The 24,078-nt window shown below is 46.1% G+C and overlaps 1 protein-coding gene across 1 annotated transcript; it reads left to right on the plus strand.

The window, feature by feature from the left end:
- The first annotated feature begins 11,071 nt into the window (after positions 1 to 11,071).
- LOC117354961 (zinc finger protein 431-like) lies at positions 11,072 to 22,743 on the plus strand. The gene is made up of 4 exons (XM_033932920.1): positions 11,072 to 11,258; positions 14,573 to 14,699; positions 20,754 to 21,678; positions 22,683 to 22,743. The coding sequence occupies exons 1-4, from the start codon at positions 11,235 to 11,237 to the stop codon at positions 22,741 to 22,743; spliced, it is 1,137 nt and encodes a 378-aa protein (XP_033788811.1). The 5' UTR covers positions 11,072 to 11,234.
- Positions 22,744 to 24,078: the final 1,335 nt, after the last annotated feature.

The following is a 24,078-nucleotide window of genomic DNA, read 5'->3' on the forward strand; positions in this document are numbered from 1 at the left end:
CATTGTTTATCTATATCATGTGTGTCTCAAGGCTACTATCTCACGTGACATATGAATACATAATAACAGTTATAATAAAGTGATTCCCTATGTGTACCTTTCTGATATGTCTCAAATCTTACTATGGCAAGTGACAGTCCAAAGGTTATAATTCATGCTTCTTAAGCTCTCTTGATTAGCCTTGCTCAGACAAAGTCTGATTGTTGCCCATATAAGGGATACTTAAACAAGATAAGAGAAAAAGGGTAAATGTATGGTCAGGTTAATATGTGGCCAGAGTCAGGGATGCCTTAGCCTTCTGCTCAAGGTGCAACCCTTGCCCTTGCTTAGAATGTATACGTGGCAAGAGGGAGAGGGAGAGGAAATGAGAAACAGGGCCTCAGAACCAAACCCAGGCCTAGATCTACACACAGGCCTCGATCCGCACACAGGGCCTAGGTCGGTGTGCCGACCTGGCCTGCGTTCAGAACCACCTGCATGTTAACCTTGCCTGTGTTCTGATGCCCTGGATCAGAACTTATCAGATCTCCATCCCTACAGAGCCATTGACAAAAATTCTGTAAGGAATGACTGTTGATTTTGCCCTTTGTTCATAAACGTCCTGGGTGGGTGTATGGGAGGAGTTTGGGGAAATACTTTTAATTAGAGTGCAATTGTTGGATATGTAGAAAGGGAGGGATGATATATGTATTTGTCATAAAATATAATTTGATAGAATTTAAGTGTTGTTAAAATGTAAAATGTCTGTATAATATGTTGCACTTATTTTTGGCTTTAAAATTAATAAAGATATTAAAAAAGAAGCCAATTTCCCTCCAGCCCTATTCATTAGCTAGGGAGTCCTCACATGTGAGAATATGCTTCAAGTTTTATTATTAGTTTTATTAGGATTTTATGTACCGCCTATCAAGGTTATCTAAGCGGTTTTACAATCATGTACTCAAGCATTTTCCCTATCTGTCCCGGTGGGCTCACAATCTATCTATTCTGCTTGTCCTGTGATAAAGCACAGTTATTTACCTGTAACGGGTGTTATCCAAGGAAAGCAGGCAGATATTCTCACATCCCACCACCTCCCCTTCTTGGCTTCTTAGCTTTCTTACTAAACTGATAGTCCCAAGAGTTGGCAGTGGGTGGGAAGGCACCACCACATGCGTGTATGGGACAGTCTTTTGATTTCTTAAAGTGACAGTTCACTTTGGATGGTTTGTGCCAGGTTCCGTGGATGATATTACTCAAGTGAGAATATTTGTCTGCTGTCTTTAGACAACACCTGTCACTGATAAGTAACAGTATTTTACGTACCACAACAGAGCTGACGTGGCAGGAGTGCTCAAATTCATTGATTTGCTATTCCATAAGATAGTACCTAAGAGCTATTGTGTATAAGTGCAAGAGGTGGTGTGCAAATAGGCGGGCATGAGTGGGCTATGGGTGATTCCTATACTTACACACAAAACCTATAGATTACTGTCGGACCACTCAGATTTTTGGTTCCTTTATAAAATTGACACCCTTAACTCTACTCACTGCCATATCCAAGGAACAGCTCACAAACTTGCACTCTCTAGGTGCATCAGGGAGGACGAGGCCTTCATCGACGATGCCATCCAGGAACTGTCTCACATCACAGAACGAACCCACGACAAGTCCATTCTTGGCACTCCCAAACCTACGGCTCTAAATTCTACGATTGGAATACAGGAAATGATTGGAGATGCCGGTCCCTGGCAGCTGGTAACCTCCTCTACTGGCAGGCGAAGAAACCCCCCCCCCCCATTCTCACTTTCTTCTTCTTTTTCTCTCAAACAGGGCAATTCTACACCAACCCCACAACTCTCCCTGAAGAACAGATTTCATGTCCTTCAAGAAGGAACTGTCGAGGATGAAACAGAAGGGGCTCAGGAGAATTCCAAACACAGAACATCGGCTATAGTAATCGCTGATCAACCCCCTAGGAAGGAGCGTAGAGTGGTGGTCATCGGGGACTCCATGCTAAGAGGCACCGAAGGGCAAATTTGCAGACCAGATATGCAATCAAGGGAGGTCTGCTGTCTCCCTGGAGCCAGGATCAGAGACATCACCACCAGTCTAGACAAACTTCTGAAACCTACTGACCATTTCCCTATGTTTCTTATTCATGTAGGTACCAACGATACTGCCAGGAGCACATCAGACAGCATCCCTAAAGACTTCGAAGCCCTGGGAAAGAAGCTGAAGCAGACAGGAGCACAGGTGGTCTTCTCATCAATTCTCCCAGTAAGAGACAAAGGCAGAGACAGGGAAGAGCATATCCATTGGACCAACGAGTGGCTTCGCAAATGGTGTTTGGAGATGAACTTTGGATTCCTAGACCACGGAGAGGCGCTACAAGGACTACAGGGATCTGATGGACTACACCTGACCAAGAAAGGCAAGAAAGTATTTGGACATCGACTAGCACGACTACTTCGGAAGGCTTTAAACTAGGTAAGTTGGGGGAGGGTACATACACACATTCCAGAAAAGCAAGGATCCACCCTGAGGAAGCAAGTAGCACCCACACTTCTGAGCCTAGGGTAAGTACCCATAGTATACACAAAAAAATAGGAGCCATACTAATAGGGACAGGAGTTTGGAGAGCTATGTATGTTAACGCACACAGCTTGGGCAACAAAATCCTGGAACTAGAAACAGAGATAAGGAATGCTGACCTTGACGTAGTAGCGATATCCGAGACCTGGTTCACAGACTCGCATGGATGGGATATGGTTATACCAGGCTACAATCTACTTCGTCGGGACAGAGAGGGCAAGTTAGGAGGGGGGGTAGCACTATACACTAAGGATAATATCATAACCACCAGAATCACAGAGGTTAGATACACAGGGGAATCACTCTGGGTGAACCTGGCCAGAGGGAATGAAAAATGCCTTTACCTCGGTGTGGTATACAGGCCTCCAAGACAAAAGGAAGACAAAGACAAGGAATTGATAGAAGACATAGAGAACATCACTTTGCGTGGCGACACAGTACTGTTGGGGGACTTCAACATGCCAGATGCAGATTGGAACACACTCTCAGCAACTACGTGTGGTAGCAGAAGAATATTAACCTCCATCAAGGGTGCGCAACTAAAACAAATGGTATTAGAACCCACAAGGGAACAGGCAATACTGGACCTGGTACTCACCAACGGAGACAGTGTCTCGGAGGTATTAGTAGGGGACACGCTGGCCACCAGTGACCATAACATGGTATGGCTCAACCTCAGGAAAGGCTTCTCTAAATCAAACACAGCGACGAGGGTCCTCAACTTTAGGGGCGCAGACTTCGACAATATGGGAGACTTTGTCCATCGAGAGCTGCATAACCATGCAGAAACCGACAATCCGGAAACTATGTGGTCAAATCTGAAATCCATACTGAACGAGGCAACTAACCGCTACATAAATACAGTAAGCAAACGCCAGAGAAACAAAAGACCACAATGGTTCAACAAGGAAATTTCGGAACTCATTAAAAAGAAAAAAGAAGCATTTATCACCTACAAACATCTTGGGAAGAGGGAGGCAAAAGAAGACTATCTGTTCAAATCTAAAGCTGTCAAAAAAGCAGTCAGAGAGGCTAAGCTCCAAACAGAAGAAGATCTAGCATGGAACATTAAAAAAAGGGGATAAATCCTTTTTCAGGTACATTAGCGACAGGAAGAGAAACAAAGATGGGATAGAACGCCTCAGGCAATCAGACGGAAACTTTGCAGAATCTGATTCTACCAAGGCAGAACTACTAAACGAATACTTCTGCTCAGTATTCACCTGTGAAGCGCCGGGAGCTGGTCCACAACTACAGACAAAAGACAGCCAAAATGACCTGTTTCAGGATTTCGAGTTTACGCCCAGTAGCGTCTACTACGAACTTTCAAGACTCAAAGTAGACAAAGCCATGGGACCAGACAATCTACACCCCAGGGTGCTCAGAGAGCTGTGTGATGTTCTGGCTGAACCACTATCAGTGCTCTTCAATCTTTCCATGCGCACGGGAAGAGTACCCCTGGACTGGAAAACGGCTAACGTAATTCCACTACACAAAAAAGGCTGCAGAACAGAAACAGAAAATTACAGACCGGTGAGTCTCACATCCATAGTGTGCAAACTCATGGAAACACTGATCAAACAGAAACTCGACAAAATTCTAGACGAAGAAAATCTACGTGATCCACACCAACACGGATTTACCAGGGGAAGGTCCTGCCAATCAAATCTGATTGACTTCTTTGACTGGGTGACTAGTCATCTGGATGCCGGGGAGTCCCTGGATGTGATATATTTGGACTTCAGCAAAGCTTTTGATAGCGTCCCACACCGCAGGCTGTTGAACAAACTAAAATCGATGGGATTAGGGGATACACTCACTACATGGGTTAAGGATTGGCTAAGCGGTAGACTTTAAAGGGTGATGGTAAACGGTACCCCCTCCAAAACGTCAGCTGTGACGAGTGGAGTACCACAGGGCTCCGTCTTAGGGCCGATTCTATTCAATTTATTCATAGGAGATATGACCCAAGGGCTCAGAGGAAAAGTATCACTGTTTGCCGATGACGCCAAACTATGCAACATAGTAGGTAAAAGCAGTGTGCCTGACAATATGACACAAGACCTACGACAGCTGGAACAGTGGTCGTCAACTTGGCAGTTAAGCTTCAATGCTAAAAAATGTAAAGTGATGCACCTAGGGAAAAAAAATCCACACAGAACTTATACACTAAATGGTGAAACCTTGACCAGGACCATGGTGGAACGTGATCTAGGAGTTATCATCAGTGATGATATGAAGGCTGCCAATCAAGTGGAGAAGGCTACGTCCAAGGCAAGACAAATGTTGGGCTGCATCCGTAGGGGTTTTGTCAGCAGAAAACCTGAAGTCATAATGCCGCTGTACAGATCCATGGTAAGACCTCATCTGGAGTATTGTGTTCAATTCTGGAGACCACACTACCGGAAAGATATGCTGAGAATTGAGTCGGTTCAGCGAATGGCTACCAAGATGGTCTTGGGGCTCAGGGATCTCACGTATGAAGAAAGGCTAAAAAAACTGCGGATGTACTCACTGGAGGAACGAAGAGAGAGGGGAGACATGATTGAGACCTTTAAGTATATTACGGGACGTATAGAGGTGAAGGATGATATCTTCTGTCTTACAAGGCCCTCGGTCACCAGAGGGCACTCGCTGAAAGTCAAGGGAGGGAAATTTCATGGTGATGCCAGGAAATACTTCTTCACCGAAAGGGTGGTCGATCATTGGAACGAGCTACCTCAGCAAGTGATTGAGGCCAACAACGTGTCAGATTTTAAGAGAAAATGGGATATCCACGTGGGATCTCTAGGGGAGTAAAAGTCAGGGAGTGGGTCATTGGTATGGGCAGACTTGATGGGCCGCGGCCCTTTTCTGCCGTCAATTTCTATGTTTCTCTAAAGATAAATGCTTAAAAATGTTTTGCAAATAGGAAACTGACAATTCTTGTCCTATATAACTTATCTTTCATTTATAAAGTGTAGTTACTTACCTGTAACGTAGGTTCTCCGTGAACAGCAGGATAGTCAGCCACATATGGGTGTTGTCCCAACAGCTCCCAATTTGCGGATAAGCTCTCCAATAGCTCAGAGAGATTTTTTTTTTTTCTCTCTCTCTCAGAGCACGTGCAGTGCCCGGGCCCCACTGGGCATGACCGAGCCCTACCCATTTCCCCCTGCTTCCCCCTAATCCCCAGGATGTTCCTAGCTGTGGCCGGGTCGGCCGTATGGGGAGGTGGGTGGGTTGTGTGGCTGACTATCCTGCTAAGGAACGCAGGTCGTGGTGGAGGGTAAGGTTCCCGCGTTGTGTTATGAGAACTGCACTGATCGGGAGGGGGGAGAGGTGGGTGAACCGCTATCCCTTGCCGGAACGGGAACCATGGTTGCAGGGCCCCGGACAAGGCAATCATGATCACCGTTGCTCTGTCCTGAAGGATCTTCTGCAGGACTTAGGGTATGGCGGGTAGGCGTATAAGAATCCGTGGTTCCAACTCACAGACAGACCGTCGGGGCTGAGACGGCGATGGGTTGATCTCTTTGCGCAGAAGGTCGAGTATTTTGAGTTCGGCTCGGTTGCAAACAGGTCGATGCTCGGTGTGCCCCAGGTGCTGAAGATCTTCTTCGTCGCCGCTGGGTTGAGACACCACTCATCGGGATCCAGCTGGTGGCTGAGGCTTTCTGCCAGGTCGTCCTGCTCCCCCGGGAGGTAAGTTGCCTGGATGGGGCATTGAATGGGGTTGGTGAACTCCCACATGCGGCAAGCTTCCTTGCATAGCAAGGCTGACCCTGTCCCTCCCTGCTTGTTGATATAGTGCATGGCCACCTGGTTTTCTGTTTGGGTGAGGACTGCCCTGCCTGTCACCCATTGTTTGAAGGTTTCGAGGGCATTCCCTATGGCCCTGAGCTCCAGTAGGTAGATATGGAGTGAGGACGCCTGTGCGAGGATCGAGAAGGTGTGTCCCCCCTCCATGTTTGGAGGCATCCATGGTGGCCACCAGCTGGTGAGGTGGTGGTCTGGTTTCCCTTTTGCTAAGTTATCTCGGGCCGTTCATCAGTGAAGCGTCTTGTGTATGGGCTGGCGAATGGGTATCTGGGTGGTCAGAGGTTGGGTACACTGGTCCCAGTGACGTCTGAGGTGCCCTTTCAGGGATCTCATGTGTAGTCTGGTGTGCTGGACAACAAAGACCGCAGCCGAGACACAGGAGGGAGCGTGCTGACGATGAGCTGCTGGCAGGGATGCACTGGGCCAGGGATGTCATGGCGTCGATCTGGTAGTCCCGTAGGACGGCCTTGGTCTGTGTGGTGTCGATGACTGCCCAGATGAACGATATCCCCTGGGGGGGTATCAGGTGGGATTTCATGTAGTTGATGAGGAACCCCAGTTCTTGGAGGAGGGTTATGGTAATTGTCGGGGCTGCCAGCTGCCGAGATAAGATAGGACGCACACCCCTTGAAGGCGGGGATGTGCCACTGCCACGCACTTTGTGAACGTTCTTGGAGCCGTTGAGAGTCCAAGGGGTAGGTCCTTGTACTGGAGGCGTCTGTTTTGGCTTAATAAGTGACGATGCCTCCTGTGGGCTGGGTGCATGGGCACGTGAGTGTATGCATCATGTAAGTCCAGGGATTCTAGCCAATACTCGGGCTGTAACAGGACCAAGACTGTACCGAGAGAGTGCCTCTGGACCTTGTGTATGCACCTGTTGAGCTTGCAGAGATCCAGGATCGAGCGTTGCCCTTGTCCATGGGGACGCGGGGGTTCCTGGAGTAGAAACCCCTTGGTGATCTCCTCTGTTCGTCACCACCTCTATTGATTCTGCCGAAGCAGGTCCTCGCCTTGCTGTAGGAAAATTGGGTCCTCAGATGGAGGGTGCCCCACCCACACGGGGGGGGGGGGCGGGAGTTGAGACGAATTCGGAATCCCTGCTTGATGATGCTGAGGGCCCACTGGTCGATGGTGATCCTGGGCCAAGCCTTCGCAGACAATCTGATCCTGCTGGGCTGGAGGGTGGTCAAGGTTCTGTTTTTGTCTTGGGGAGAGGGCTGCCCTTGGATGCCCCTGCCCCTCGGGTGGTGCTTGTTTGCGTAGCAGTTATGTTACTGTTGCGAGCGCTGGGGCACACACTGCTGCCAGTGTGGACTGACTCGGTAGTGAGCTGGAGTCCCTATTTTATTTTATTTATTTATTTTCTCTCACTGGCCTCCTGATAAAGCCGCATCTGGAACTGGAGCGCAGCAATTTGTGCGCTCAGCATTGCGCCCTCAAAGGTCTTTTTCCCCGTGGAATCCAGGGTTTTTCAGGTCCTTCCCAGACAGGGCGTTGGAGGGGGGGGGTCGTGCTGCTCTGTTTCTCTTAAGCGCTAAGGCTACCGGAATGTCCATGTATGGCTGCTGCGGGTTGTCGAATCTCTGGGCTGGAAAGATCTGGTACTTCAATCCCAGTCTCCTTGATGTTGGTTGCCCTGAAGATGGAGTCAGACAAATCTTGTCTCTGCAGTCCAGGAGGTTCTTGTGGACTGGAATCGCCACTGCCTGCGTGAAGTACTGGTAGTTCAGGCCTTGTAGTACTCTGTCTTGGGTACTTGTTGTCCACCCACGTGGATCTTGAGAAAGGCTGTGAGTTTCTGGAGGGACTTGGGGTGAGTCCTCTTTTGTGGGTTTTTTTTTTGGTTAATTCTTTATTTATTTATTTTTGTGGGTGGTGACTCGGGGCGTGGCTGGAGGTTGGTGTGTTTTGTTCCTCCGTTGCTTGGGTGCATGGCATGCCGCTGGAACGCGCCATGTTGTTGTGCGTGGCTCCCTCTAAAGGGGGGCATTGGGGGGGTGTTGCCCGCTGAGAGAGGAGTGGGTCAGCAGGAGGATTAACTGTTGCTGCTGGTCCCAACCCTGGTGGTTCGCAGGTTCATGTACTGCTCCACTTGACTGGTTGGGTGGCTCCATGTACCCCACCGACATTCTCTGTCCTTCTTGAGAGGGGGGGGGAGAGCCTGCAGAGAGGGGGCAGGATGCACCCCTTCAACTGTGCCAGTGCTCCTGGCTGCGTTTCCCACTGTGCCTGGAGGCAGAGAAAGAGGAGTGATAATACCTCTTGAGTGGACTTCTTCTGCTGTACTGCCTATTGTATATTAAACTGTACAGTGCTGCATATGCCTTTCAGTGCTATAATCATAAATAGTAGCAGAGTCCCTCATGCTGGCTGGGAAAGCACTCTGGCTAGGTATCTGAAGTGCAAACAGCTCTTAGGCTGAGGAGTTTCAAACCCCCACCTTTGGAGAGGCGTGGTCTGACATGCCGCATCACTGATGATATTAGCACCCTGCTGTGAACGGCAGACTCCTCGTTCCCGACATGAGAGGGGGAAGGGAGCAAGGTGGGGGAGGTGTGAACTGCAGACTCTGCAGGACCCCAAGAGGGAAAGAAGCATCGAGTTGGTTTTTTTATTTATTTATTTTTTTCAGCATGTCCTTTACAAGCTGAACTCTGGGGCAGCATGTCTCCTGCTGGTAGGAGAGGTCTGCAGGTCACCTCCGAGGGAAAGAAGCATGGGAGTTTCTTTCTCCATAAATTCAGATTGGGAGGAGGGTGGGGCAGAGCCCTCGGGGCTGCAAAAGATTATCAGAGGTTTTCCCAAAAACAAGCAGATAGGACTTACCTTTGGGGCTGGAGAGGGAACCCCGATCGGCTCCCTTTCAGAGGCTGGCTGTAGGCGGCAGCATGCAGTCTGGAGGGCGAAAACCCCAATCTGCTGATTGCAGACACTGGCTTTACGCGGCAGCATGCAAAAACTCTGGGGGAGATCTCTCAGTCTGGAGGGCGAAAACCCCGATCTGCTGACCGCAGAGGTTGGCTTTACGCGGCAGCATGCAATGACTCCTGGAGAGATCTCTCGGTCTGGTGAGACTCCTATCGGCTGCCCTGCAGAGGCTGGCTGTAAGCGGCAACATACAGTGACTCCGGGAGATATTTCTCTACCGGGCCGAGTGCAGGCGGGGGGATTAGCTGAGCCAGGGCATTCTGGAGGCTCCTTGCCGCTGTAGCTTGTGGATCCCCCGCTGCTGCATTCCGATGAGGATGGCTGCTGGAGGAAGATTCTCGGGCCTCACTTCTCTTCATGAAGTCTCTCAGTGCCTTCTTCCTTAGCTTGCGTGCACGTGGTGACATGTAACACGGAAACCTCGAGCGCCGGATCCAATCGTTTCTTTAGATGATTCAGGCATCTTCAAGGTGATGAGTAGAAAAGTTGTAATGGAGAGCTGTAGAAAATCCGACCGATGGGAACGGGCGGAAAATAAAGACTGGGGATTAGGGGGAAGCAGGGGGACATGTGGATAAAGGTGAGCTGGTTGATAATAGTATACCTAGATTTTCAGAACGCTTTTGATAAAGTTCCTCATGAGAAAATTAAAGGGTCATGGGATAGGTGGCAAAGTTCAGTTGGTTCAGTTGATTACGAATTGGTTAAATGGTAATTTTTTTTCAATGGAGGAGAGTAAACAGTGGAGTGCTGCAGGGGTCTGGACTGGGACTGGTGCTCTTTAACTTATTTCTAAATGATCTGGAAATTAGAATGACGAGTGAGGTGATTAAATTTGCAGATGACACTAAACTGTTCAAAGCTGTTAAAACGCATGCCGTACTTGCACGTCCCCTTCCCTTTCCCCATATCTCTAGTTGCTCGCCGTGAGCAACTGCAACATGCTTGTTGTGACTGCTTCATCGACTGCTGACATCACCCGAAGAAGGCTGTAGCAGTGTGAGTGATGAATCTGTTTAACGACAATGCAATGTCACATTTCCACAAAATCCTCAAAAGGAGGCAGAAGCAACTGTCATCGGAAAGATTCCTTGTTAAAGTCATACAGGAAGAAACAGATTCCAGTGAACAACGATTCTGTTAGTTCTAATGAAAGTCATACACAATAACCCTCACCCTCTCCTCTCTCTCGTCTCCCTCACACCAGCCACGATTCTATTCCAAAACTAAAGTGCAGGTTATTGGCTTTACTGTATATATTTTTATTTTATACAGTACAGTATTTTGTATTAAAGTTTGTGGATAATTGAACGAATCGTCTGAGTTTCCATTATTTCCTATGGGGAAATTCGCTTTGATATACGAGTGCTTTGGATAACAAGCATGCTTCCGGAATGAATTTTGCTCCCAAACCAAAGTTTTACTGTAAAGAGAAAAAAAAAGAAATCAAATAGAAGTAAATAAACAAGGAAATAAATAAATAAATGGAGGGGGGGACAGGAACAGGGGGCACAATGTATTTATGTCTCTAGGGCCCACCAAACAAATAATGCTGCCTGCTTCCAACCTTGCTCCTCCTTCCCTCCCTCTCTCCCCGCACCAGGATCATTCTGACCAATGAGTGCCAGTAGGAGCTGAAACTCCTCCTCCTCCTCCTCTCCCTCTCAGTGATAGTGGATCAATTTCTGACCAATCAGCACTGAAAGGAGCAGAACCGAGAAGATAAGTCTGCGTCTCTCAATCAGTGTGAAGCACCGCCTCCCCTTTGTGATGTCATCAGCCTGTACCCAACAGGAAACGAGCCTTAGAGCTCCAAATCTCACTTCCTGTCTCTTTGTTCCTTCTGCCACACGACAGGAGAGAAACCCTCAGCCGGAGAAAGAGCCCCAGATTCATTTCTAATCCTGGAAAGAACAAAAGCAGAGAGGAAAATGCCCGAGGGAGCTTCTGCCCAGGTAGGAGAGTCCCCCAGCTTCTTCCTTCTTGTTACAACACTGCTGCAGCTTTCTGACCTGGGATAGTGCAGAGTCAGGACCCTGAGCAGACCTGGACTGAGGAAAGACACTTTGGGACCCTCCTGAGGGGAAGGAGAGAGATCAGAGTCTCACAAGGGGAGATTGTGGGATGTGACTGCTTCCTTTTGCTATAGTCCTGCTCTGGGTCTGCAAATTATATACACACAGAAATCTTTCCCTCTGCCCTGCTGAGTCCAGCGTTGAGAAGTGCTCTGGGGCTGAGTGTTATGTGGTTGTGAATGATATACACCCAAAAGCAATTCCCTTTACCTAATGAATCCCAGCACTGGGAGGTCTCCTGAAATATAACTCTGCTCTGGGATAGTGCAGGGCAGGATTAATTCATTGAGGGCCCCTAGGCACATAAATATACTTGGCCCCCTAGCCCTGCCCCTCCCACATTTATTTACCTGTTTTCTTATTTACTTCTTTATTTCCACTTGTATTTCTTTTTTTCTTTTATTATAAAATTCAAAACAAAGATTACCATACCAGTACCAGTGTACAGTTTTAGTTCTATGCAAGCCCCAAACATCTCTGAACAAAACCCCCCTTTTGCCCAGGACTTTAACTTTAAACCCTTTCCATACTTATATAAAAGTGTTCAAATGCATTGTAAAGCAGTAATACTATCCGAAAGTTTGCAACTTCTCTCAACTGCCTCACTCTGTTGTCAAACTGTAACCCATATGTATGTATAAAAATACGTACATATGGGTAATTCCTCTAGTATGTTCCACTCCATGTATGTTAATTTGTAACAAAACAACAAGGCAAGCGGTCCACCAAAGAATCCAACGTGGAACAAAAGATCGGCAGCCAATAAAGAGATTCAAATCAGGAATATTCAAGGTGCTCCCAGGAACCATGCCTGATGCATTTCGCTAAACAAGGCTGGTCAACTCTAACAGAAAACCATATCTTTCATACACAAAGGACACAGAACCACCCTCACCCAGTATGGAATAAGTAATCACAAACTAAACTCCCCACCCCCTTTTTACAAAAGCACGGAAGAGGTTTTTAGCGCTGGCTGGCGGGCTGAATGTTCTGTGATGTTCAGACAATCATAGGAATTCTGTGACCATTGGAGCAGTGCAAAGCATTCAGCATTCTGCCTTGTGTTATAAACTGAAGGAACGGTACAGTTTAGGGGTGAAGAAACAGGGGTGCATATCCCCCAATACTGAACAAAATATAAAGATAGCAGATTTGAAAAAAAGAGAAATAACAAATCACGTTACAAATTAACAAATAAAAATAAAACAAAAAATGGAAAATAAGATACCATTTTATTGGACTAATACATTTTTAAATTAGCTTTCAGAGGTCAAACCCTCTTTTCTTTCCTTAGGTCAGTATCCTGTCCTGAGGAAGGAGAATTTTGTCTCTGAAAGTTAGCCAAAAATATATTAAAATTAGTCCAGTACAAGGATCACCATTTCTATTTCTAAACATTTATCAACACAGCTACAATATTACTTTATCCTAAAGCAATAAAATAGATTTTTTTTTCTACCTTTGTCATGTGGTTTCTGCTCATCTTCTTGTCGTTTGCTTTTTTCTATCCAGTGTCTGCCCCTTCCAGAAAATATCTACCTCCCTCTGCCATCTCTCCTCCTGCTCCCCCGCGCCCCCTATTGGTCTAGCATCCATCATCTTCCCTCTGTTCCCCCCCATGGTCTGGGATCTCTCATTCCATCTCTCCTTCTCTCCCCCTGTGGTTTTTAGCATCTCTCTCTTCTCATTTACTCCACTCAGATCTGATATCTGTCTCCCCCGTTTCTGGGAATTCTCCTCTCTCTTCCCTTCTCTGTTCTTCCTTCTCTATTTTCTGCCTCCGTCTAAATTAAATTCTTTCTTACTATTCAATCCTCAGTTTCCTTCTTTTTACTGTGTCTACTCACAGCTTGCCACCCCTTTCCTTCATCCCTCCTCTATCTCACTAACTCTATCTTCTTCCCCCCATCCAGCATATGGGAAAGCAGCAGCAGTGGTGATGAGGTGAGGGCTCCTCACTGCTGCTGCTGCTTTCCCATATGCGCCTGAAGCTGACGGCACAAGTTCTCCCTACTTCCATCATCTGCCCCCTTCTCTCTCTCTCTTTCTCCACCTCAGGCAATTCCATCAGTTATCCTGCCTGGGGTGGAGGGAGGGAGAGAAGAGGGCAGATGATGGAAGTGGGAAGAACTTGTGCCGTCAGCGTCGGGCGCATGCGGGAAAGCAGCAATGAGGGGCTAGAGGTTATCTTCCTCTCATTCAAGTCCTTGCCACCCCCCGTCCCTTTGTCGGTCCCAAAATTTCCAGCATATTCCCCTCCCTCCATTCTTGTAGCCCAGCATCTCCTCTCCTGACATCTCCCTGTCCTTTTTCCTTCACTATTTTCCTATCCCATCTCTCTTCCCTCCTGTCCCTCTCCCCATAATCAGTCATCTCACCACCTCTCTTCCCTCCCCCTCAGGGTCGAAGATTGCTTCCGCTCTCTTTCCTGCTGTTCTCTCCCCCCGTCACCCTATGATCTAGTGCCCCTCCTGCTGTTGTCCAACATTTCCCCTTCTCTCCCTCCCTCTCATCCCCTGCTCCAACATACTGTATTTCGACTGCCCTTCCATTTTCCCCTCCCAGGCCTGCCGACTTCCACTGATTTACTGCTTTCTGCCGCCCCTGCTGAAGACTGTAAACAACTTGAACACACGCCGCAGGGATCTAACAGTGTGCATGCCGCTGACGGCTTCCTTCCTCCGATCTCATGACGTAACTTCCCATTTGGTTGATGGAGGAGGAGGGAAGCTGGTAACGTCACGCGCACTGTTAGAGCCCTGCGGTGTGTGTTCAAGTTGTTTACAGGCTTCGCCAGCAGCGGGAGAAAGAGAGAAAGCAGTCGCTGACTCTGTTTCTCCGATCAAGGGGGGGGGCCCGGTGTTGCCAATAGAGGGGGGGGCCCAGTGTTGCCGATCGAGGGGGGGGCCCGGTGTTGCCGATTGCTGCTGGGGGGGGGGCTGGGCTGTTGCTGTTTGAAAAATGTTTTTTTTTTTGAGAGGTCTCTTTTTGTGGGCCCCCCTGACCATTTTGGGCCCTAAGCAACTGCCTACTTGGCCCATTGGGTAATCCGGCCCTGGGTAGTGTGTTACGTCATTGTAAATTATGTACACCAGTACATTTTCCTTCTCCCCAATGAGCACCAACCCTGGGAGGCTTCTTTATGGAAGTGTTGCTGCAGAAGATGCTGAGTGTGATTCTGGTTTATATTTTAGAAGCAGGTGACATTTGAGGACATCACTGTCTCTTTCACCCAGGAGGAGTGGGCGTATTTAGATGAAGAGCAGAAGAAGCTCTACAGGGAGGTGATGAAGGATAATTATCAGATGCTGATCTCTCTGGGTAAGAGATAAATTTACTTCCAGTGCAATAGGAATGCTATGATATACCAAAGGAGAAGAGAATTATCACTGGGAAGACTCCCGGATCCAGATCTACCTCTCCACACCAGATATTTCTACAGGAATCCAGATCCTAGTCTCAGCATGTCTTATCTGAGATTGATGCCTGGATATCTCACTGCTATCTCAAACTGAATATGGGGTTTGGCCAGATACAACTGACCTGGATTGGCCACCGTGAGAACGGGCTACTGGGCTTGATGGACCATTGGTCTGAACCAGTAAGGCTCTTCTTATGTTCTTAAGTACAGGACCTCCTTAGGGGGAAAACTGCTTTTGTGAAGTTACTAGGGCTGCTCGTTGAAAAGGGGGTTATATCATGCATTTTATCAGTCTCTGAATGTGCGTGGAGAAACTCCTTTGAAGTACATGCCAATTTCAGAGAGCTGTTCAATGAGGAGAGGATGACTTGAGAATTGTCAGTGTCCTATTTGCAAAACATTTTTTAAGCATTCATCTCTAGGCAGTGTAAGGTTGAGAGTTGTTCCTTAGAAATGGCAATGTTCTATGCATTTCCTTCAATTCCTTTAATCAAGGCAGCACTTCTCAAATTTTACCAGGAATCAGCCACCATGATACTCATCGCACCTCAGTGGCCTACAAATGAGCAAACAGAAGTCAATCACTCTGCAAGTCTTTCCAACACCACTGACACAGAACGAGGGCTTTCTACTGCATCCTAGTCTACTTTCTTTAGCTCTCACAGCATGGTATCTCTCTCCCAACCAGTAGATACCCTTTTGCTCTCTGCACCAGTGTCGGCTATTATTGAAGCCTCCAGAAAGCCATCAATACAGCACTACCATTTCAAGTGGACTCGCTATTCCTTGTGGTGTAATGCCAAATATCTGGATCCAGTGACCTGTTCTGTCCGGATTATCTCCTACACCTCTCTAATTCTGAATTAAAGACTAATTCAGTGAGGATTCATCTCGGTGCTATAATTGTTTTCCACATACAAGCCTGTAGCAGTACATCTTCTGATTTCTAGATTAATGAAAGGGTCTGTACAATATCAAGCCGCCTATGAAACCTTCAATGGCTTGGGTCCTTAATAAGAACATAAGAACTGCCATCTCCAGATCAGACCTTCGGTCCATTAAGTCCAGTGTTCCGCATACGCGGAGGCCCTGTCAGGTGTACACCTGGCGTAATTTTTAGTCACACATATTCTTCTATGCCTCTCGTAAGGAGATGTGCATCTAGTTTGATTTTGAATCCTAAGACGGTTGATTCCGCAATAATCTCCTCTGGGAGAGCATTCCAGGTGTCAACCACTCTCTGAGTGAAGCAGAACTTCCTGATATTAGTCCTGAACTTGCCCCCCCTTAGCTTCATTCCGTGTCCTCTTGTCTGTGTCAAATTTGACAATGTAAATAGTTTTTTCAGCTCTATTTTGTCAATTCCTTTCAGTATTTTGAAGGTCTCGATCATATCCCCTCGCAGTCTTCTTTTCTCAAGGGAAAACAATCCCAGTCTCTTAAGTCGATCCTCATATTCCAGTTTCTCCATACCTTTTACTAGTTTTGTTGCTCGTCTCTGCACCCTCTCCAGCAGTTTTAGGTTGGGAGACCAATGTTGGACACAGTATTCCAAGTGGGCTCTGACCATTGCTCTATAAAGTGGCATATAACTTTCTCCGATCTACTTGTGATTCCCTTCTTTATCATGCCCAACATCCTATTTGCTTTCTATGTGCTGACAGTTTCAGGGTCCTATCTATCAGTACACCCAGGTCCTTTTCTTGTTCGCTCTTACCCAGAGTTGCACCTGACATTCTATACTCATGTTCCTTTTTCTTACTGCCTAAATGCATCACTTTGCATTTCTCCACATTAAACTTCATCTGCCATTTCTCCGACCATTTCTTTAACTGACAAAAAATCTCTCAGGAGTTCCTCACTATCCTTTTGCGATCTGATTGCCCGGCATAGCTTTGTGTCGTCTGCGAACTTGATGATCTCGCTGGATGTTCCTTCTTCTAGGGCAGTGATTCCCAACCCTGTCCTGGAGGAACACCAGGCCAATCGGGTTTTCAGGTTAGCCCTAATGAATATGCATGAAAGAGATTTGCATATGATGGAAGTGATAGGCATGCAAATTTGCTTCATGCATATTCATTAGGGCTAGCCTGAAAACCCAATTGGCCTGGTGTTCCTCCAGGACAGGGTTGGGAACCACTGTTCTAGGTCATTCATATAGATATTAAATAAGATCGGCCCAAGTACCGAGCCCTGGGGTACACCGTTAGTCACTTTCTCCCAGTCGGAGAACTTCCCATTTATGCCCACTCTCAGTTTTCTGTTCTCCAGCCATTTGCCTATCCATCTTTGTATATCCCTCTCTGTTCCATGGCTTTGTAGTTTCCTGAGAAGTCTTTTGTGTGAAACTTTGTCGAACGCTTTCTGGAAGTCTAAGTATATTATGTCCACCGGTTCTCCACTATCAATTTGTTCATTCATGGTCTCAAAAAATTGAAGTAAATTCGTTAAACATGATTTCCCTTTCCTGAAGCCATGTTGACTTGCTTTCATCGGGTCGTGTGTATCTAAATGCCGGACTATGCTATCTTTAATCAGTGCTTCAACCATCTTTCCAGGGACAGACGTAAGGCTCACAGATCTGTAGTTGCCCGATTCTCCTCTCGATCCTTTTTTGAAAATTGGCGTGATGTTCGCTATCTTCCAGTCTTCCGGTATCTGTCCAGTTCTAATTGGCAAGTTTTTGCAATAACTCTCCGATTTCAACCTTCAATTCTTTTAAGAATCTCGGGTGAATGCCATCCGGTCCAGGGGATTTGTCACTTTTAAGTTTGTCGATCTGGTAGTATACCTTATCCAAGTACCTAAGAGCTATTGTGTATAAGTGCAAGGGGTGGTGTGCAAATAGGCGGGGAATGAGTGGGTTATGGGTGATTCCTAAACTTACAAAGCTGTAGATTACTGTTGGAGCACTCAGATTTTTGGCACCTTTATAAACATAGAAACATAGAGTATGACGGCAGAAAAGGGCCGATAGCCCAAGTCTGCCCACTCAAGAACCCTCGAGAATCCATGTTTAAAGAATTCCTCCGGAGCAACCCCACCATCGTCCCTTAACTCCCTTAACTCTACTCACTGCCATTTCCAAGGAACAGCTCACAAACTTGCACTGTCTAAAGATAAATGCTCAAAAATGTTTTGCAAATAGGCAGTGGCGTACCAAGGGGGGGGCGGGAGGGGCGGTCCGCCCCGGGTACCAAGCCCTGAGGGGGTGCTCCCGGTCCGGTCCAGTTCCCCCCCCCTGCGCCGGGTGTCGCGTCTGGAAACAGCCTGCAGCAAGATCGCGATGCCAGAGATCTTTGCCTGCTTCGACTGTCAGAGGAGGGGCGGGACCGCGGCGGAGGAAACAGCCGAAGCAGGCAAAGATCTCTGGCATCGCGCGATCTTGTTGCAGGCTGTTTCCCCAGGGCAGTAGCGTACCAAGGGGGGCGAGGGGGAGGTCCATCCCGGGTGCCGCCTTAGGGGGGGGGGGTGCACAGCTGGCCCGGTCCCTATCGCGCTCCTACCCTCCCAGCGAAAGCAGCATCGGCGCCATTATCGAAAAAGGTAATGGCGCCAGGCCTTGGAGCACCAAGGCAGACCGCTTCTCCCCCCTCCCAGCCGAAACCCCGCTGACCATCCTATCTCTCCTCCCCCAAGTGAACCTTTCCGACCCTCCCAGCGAAAGCAGCAAACCTCCCTCCAGTAGCGTCGGCTTTATCCTCCCTCTGCCGCATCACTGATGACGTCATCAGTAACGCGGCAGAGGGAGGAGAAAGCCGCGAAGGAGGTTTGCTGCTCTCGCTGGGAAGGTCGGAAAGGTTCACGGGGGGGGGGAGATAGGAGGGTCAGCGGGGGTTCGGCTGGGAGGGGGGAGAAGCGGACTGCCTCGGTGCTCCATTACCTTCTTCGGGCAGCAGCAGCGTTTACAATTCGCTGCTGTTGCCGGCTTCAGGCCTTGTTCTCTGCCTGGTCCTGCCTACTTCCAGTTTTCATGAAGACAGGACCCGACAGAGAGGAAGGCCTGAAGCGGGCAACAGCAGTGAATTGTGAATGCTGCTGCTGCCCGATGAAGTTCAGGACATCAGGACATCGGGGAAGGAGCAGGAAGAAATCGGCTGCTGGCTTGAGGGTGAGGGTAGGGAAAGAATCGTGGAAGTGGAGAAATCGGCACGATGGCTTTGTGCGGGCTAGGGGGAGAGAGAAAGAAAGGAAAAAATAAAGAGGGGGGGGGCAGGGGGAGAGAGAAAGAAAGGCAGAAAGAAAGAGGGGGACCAAGGGGAGAGAAAGAAAGGCAGAAATAAAGAGGGGGTCAAGGGGGAGAGAAAGAAAGGCAGAAAGAAAGAGGAGGGCCAGTGGGAGAGAGAAAGAAAGGCAGAAAGAAAGAGGGGGACCAAGGGGAGAGAAAGAAAGGCAGAAATAAAGAGGGGGGCCAGGAGGAGAGAGAAAGAAAGGCAGAAATAAAGAGGGGAGCCAGGGGGAGAGAGAAAGAAGAAGGACCAGAAGAAGGACCAGAGACTCATGAAATCACCAGACAAAAAAGTAGGAAAAATGATTTTATTTTCAACTTAGTGATCAAAATGTGTCCGTTTTGAAAATTTATATCTGCTGTCTATATTTTGCACTATGGCCCCCTTTTACTAAACCGCAATAGAGTTTTTTAGCGCAGGGTGCCTATGAGCGTCGAGAGCAGCGTGGGGCATTCAGCGCAGCTCCCTACGCTAAAAACCGCTATCGCAGTTTAGTAAAAAGGGAGGGGGAATATTTGTCTATTTTTGTATAGTTGTTACTGAGGTGACATTGCATAAAGTCATCTGCCTTGACCTCTTTGAAAACCCGCGGAATATAAATGATAATTAACATTTTCTCTGCGTACAGCGTGCTTTGTGTTTTTAAAATTTTATTGTTGGTAGATCATTTTGACTTGGCCACAAAGGTAAGGGGGAGGGAGGGAGGGGAACTGCTGAAAGACATCTAGTAATCCTTGCAGGCTTGACTGCAGGGAATTATTTTTGTAAAATCATGTTTTGTTATGTGACTGGCATTATCTAGACTTTAATTTCTATGAATGAATAGAATGAAAATGATATAAAATTACTTGCTTGTTTTTATGTGCGTGCGCTGAAGGAAAGTGGAGAGAGAGTGGGCTGAGGATGCTGAAGGGAAATGGGGAAGAGAGTGGGGAGAAGACGCTGATTTATAAATTGACAATTGTACAGAATATTGTTTCTTTTTATACTTTAATATAAACAATTCAAGGCTTGTGTGGATGGAATCAGGTGGTTTGCGGGGATGGGGACCGAGCTTACGGGGATTAGTCCAATAAAATGGTATTTTTTTATTTCTCATTATTTGTTTTATTTTTATTTGTTAATTTATAAAGTGGTGATTGTTATGTATCAGGTTTTTCAAATTTACATCTACTGTCTTTATATTTTGCACTGTATTAGAGGACATGTGTTACTGTTTTTTGTGGTGTTGCATTGTATCCAGGGTCTGGTTTCTTGGCGGATCAGTTTAACTTTTGTCTACATATTTCTATTTTTAGTTTGTGATTATTCCATTTTGGGCGAGGGTGTATCTCTGTTCTGTGTGTTCTGAAAAAGACATAGTTTTCAGTTGGCATTGACTACAGGACCAATTGACTGTGCGGGATCTGGCTTGTTTAGTTTTACAATGTATGTGTTGGTGTTCTAGTGCTCACTGCAATGTTTAAGATGCAGCCTTTTCCTAGGTACACTCTTGTGGTGCGATATGTAGATTGGTACTAAAAATCATATTTTTCATATAGATGGGGGGGGGGGTGTCAAAAAATGATGGGCCCCGGGTGCCACATACCCTAGGTACGCCACTGCAAATAGGAAACTGACAATTCTGGTCCTGTATAACTTATCTTTCATTATAAATAAGTCTTATCTTAGAAACCACTGCTGTTTTCTAACTCATGACAAATAACTTCTGTTTATATCCAGCAGATCATCAGATCCGACCTGAATGGCAGAGAATAAAGAGTCAAAGAGAAGATCCGGTAGAAATGGACCAAATCCAAACAGAGTCAGAAAATATCTATGAGAATATTTCCCTGAGACCTGACAACATTAGCACAAAGAATTCTAAGCAGGGATCAAAGGAACAGAGAAACCCTGCAGGAGCCACAAAGGAGGGAGTCACTATGTGTGAGATAAATGATGGTAACATCCCTGAGGACAAGAGACACCTAGCAGAGAGACCCTTCCAAATTCATAATAGTGGTAAAGTGACTTCTGAATTCCTCCATGGCAAGAAGAAAGGAAAAAAACACCAGAAAGAACTCCAACTGCATAAAAGTGATCATAAAAATGAGAAACTATTTACATCTGCTGAGTGTAATAAAAGTTTCACTCAGCTTTCAACTCCAAAAAGTCAGAAAATAATCCACACAAGGTACAGACCATTTACATGTTCTGAGTGTAATAAAAGCTTCACTCGGCTTTCAAGTCTAAAAAGTCACAAAATGATTCACACAGGGTACAAACCACATACGTGTACGGAGTGTAATAAAAGCTTCACTGAACTTTCAGGTCTAAAAAAACACCAAGTGATCCACACAGGGTCGAAACCACATACATGTACCGAGTGTAATAAAAGCTTCACTCAACTTTCAATTCTAAGAACGCACGAAATGATCCACACAGAGTACAAACCATATACGTGTACTGAGTGTAATAAAAGCTTCACTCAACTTTCAAATCTAAGAACGCACAAAATGATCCACACAGAGTACAAACCATATAAGTGTATTGAGTGTAATAAAAGCTTCACTCATCTTTCAAGTCTAAAAAGTCACAAAATGATCCACACAGGGTACAAACCATTTACATGTACGGAGTGTAATAAAAGTTTCAATCACCTTTCAAATCTAAAAAAACACAAAATGATCCACACAGGGTGCAAACCATATACGTGTACTGAGTGTAATAAAAGCTTCACTCAACTTTCAGGTCTAAAAAGTCACAAAATGATCCACACACGATACAAACCACATACGTGTACCGAGTGTAATAAAAGCTTCACTTTCCTTTCAGGTCTAAAAATACACCAAGTGATCCACACAGGGTACAAACCACATACGTGTACCGAGTGTAATAAAAGCTTCACTCATCTTTCAAGTCTAAAAAGTCACAAAATGATCCACACAGGGTACAAACCACATACGTGCACCGAGTGTAATAAAAGCTTCACTCTCCTTTCAGGTCTAAAAATACACCAAGTGATCCACACAGGGTACAAACCACATACGTGTACTGAGTGTAATAAAAGCTTTACTCAACTTTCAAGTCTAAAAAGTCACAAAATGATCCACACAGGGTACAAACCACATACGTGTACCGAGTGTAATAAAAGCTTCACTCACCTTTCAGGTCTAAAAATACACCAAGTGATCCACACAGGGTGCAAACCATATACGTGTACTGAGTGTAATAAAAGCTTCACTCATCTTTCAGGTCTAAAAAGTCACAAAATGATCCACACAGGGTACAAACCACATACGTGTACCGAGTGTAATAAAAGCTTCACTTTCCTTTCAGGTCTAAAAACACACCAAGTGATCCACACAGGGTACAAACCACATACGTGTACAGAGTGTAATAAAAGCTTCACTCATCTTTCAAGTCTAAAAAGTCACAAAATGATCCACACAGGGTACAAACCACATACGTGTACCGAGTGTAATAAAAGCTTCACTCTCCTTTCAGGTCTAAAAATACACCAAGTGATCCATACAGGGTACAAACCACATACATGTACCGAGTGTAATAAAAGCTTCACTCAACTTTCAAATCTAAGAACGCACAAAATGATCCACACAGAGTACAAACAATATACGTGTACTGAGTGTAATAAAAGCTTCACTCTCCTTTCAGGTCTAAAAAAACACCAACTGATCCACACAGGGTGCAAACCACATACGTGTACCGAGTGTAATAAAAGCTTCACTCAACTTTCAAGTCTAAAAAAACACCAAGTGATCCACACATGATGCAAACCATATAAGTGTATTGAGTGTAATAAAAGCTTCACTCAACTTTCAAGTCTAAAAAGTCACAAAATGATCCACACAGGGTACAAACCACATACGTGTACCGAGTGTAATAAAAGCTTCACTCTCCTTTCAGGTCTAAAAAACACCAAGTGATCCACACAGGGTACAAACCACATATGTGTACCGAGTGTAATAAAAGCTTCACTCAACTTTCAAGTCTAAAAAAACACCAAGTGATCCACACAGGGTACAACCCACATACGTGTACCGAGTGTAAAAAAAGCTTCACTCAACTTTCAAATCTAAGAACGCACAAAATGATCCACACAGAGTACAAACCATATACGTGTACTGAGTGTAATAAAAGCTTCACTCTCCTTTCAGGTCTAAAAAAACACCAACTAATCCACACAGGGTGCAAACCATATACGTGTACTGAGTGTAATAAAAGCTTCACTCAACTTTCAAGTCTAAAAAGTCACAAATGATCCACACAGGGTACAAACCACATACGTGTACTGAGTGTAATAAGAGCTTCAACCACGTTTCACATCTAAAAAGTCACAAAATGATCCACATAGGCAACAAACCATATACATGTAATAATAATAATAAATAACAGCTTATATACCGCAATACCGTGAAGTTCTATGCGGATTACAAAGATTAAACAAAGGTACAAATTGATTGACTTTAAGAGGGGAGGAAGAAAGAGGGTTAATAGGACAGGAAATCCATTTTTGAGGAGAGAGTGATCAATAGAACAAGTTAATCACTATAGAGGGGAGAGAGAAGAGAGGATGAGTTGTCTTGATACTTTAGTGTACTGAGTGTAATAAAAGCTTCATTCGACTTTCAGGTCTAAAAAAACACCAAGTGATCCACACAAGATAAAATTGACTCCCTTAACTTGACACATTGCCATTTCCAAGGAACAACTCTCAAACTGTCTAGAGATGAATGCAACTAGGACACTGACAATTGTCAAGTCATCCTCTCCTAACTGAACAGCTCTCTGAAATTGGAATCCAAGACACCTCACTACATTCACCTCTTTCCTGACTAGCATCCAAAGCACTCAGCTCAAGGATGCGCAACTCTGCAGTGGGTTCTTCTGTCCCCGCTGTTATTGAAGCTCTACGGTAGGCCTGTCCTAAACATATCCCGCAAATATCAAATACAAATTCACTCCTTCGCAGATAAGATCCAATTGTACCTACTGCTAGGAGCAACCCGTGACACCTAGATCACAAAAATACTAAACTACCTCTCAGAAA

This window comes from Geotrypetes seraphini, chromosome 2 (genome assembly GCF_902459505.1).
Source record: "Geotrypetes seraphini chromosome 2, aGeoSer1.1, whole genome shotgun sequence".
In the NCBI taxonomy this organism is placed as follows: Eukaryota; Metazoa; Chordata; class Amphibia; order Gymnophiona; family Dermophiidae; genus Geotrypetes; species Geotrypetes seraphini.

Bases quoted from the DNA above. Each gene is read 5' to 3' on its own strand.
- LOC117354961 (XM_033932920.1), top strand. From the start codon at position 11,235: ATGCCCGAGGGAGCTTCTGCCCAG. The intron at 14,700-20,753 runs GTAAGAGATAAA...TATATCCAGCAG, and splicing joins TCAGATGCTGATCTCTCTGG to ATCATCAGATCCGACCTGAA. The intron at 21,679-22,682 runs AAAAAAACACAA...CTCTCCTTTCAG, and splicing joins TTCAATCACCTTTCAAATCT to GTCTAAAAAAACACCAACTG.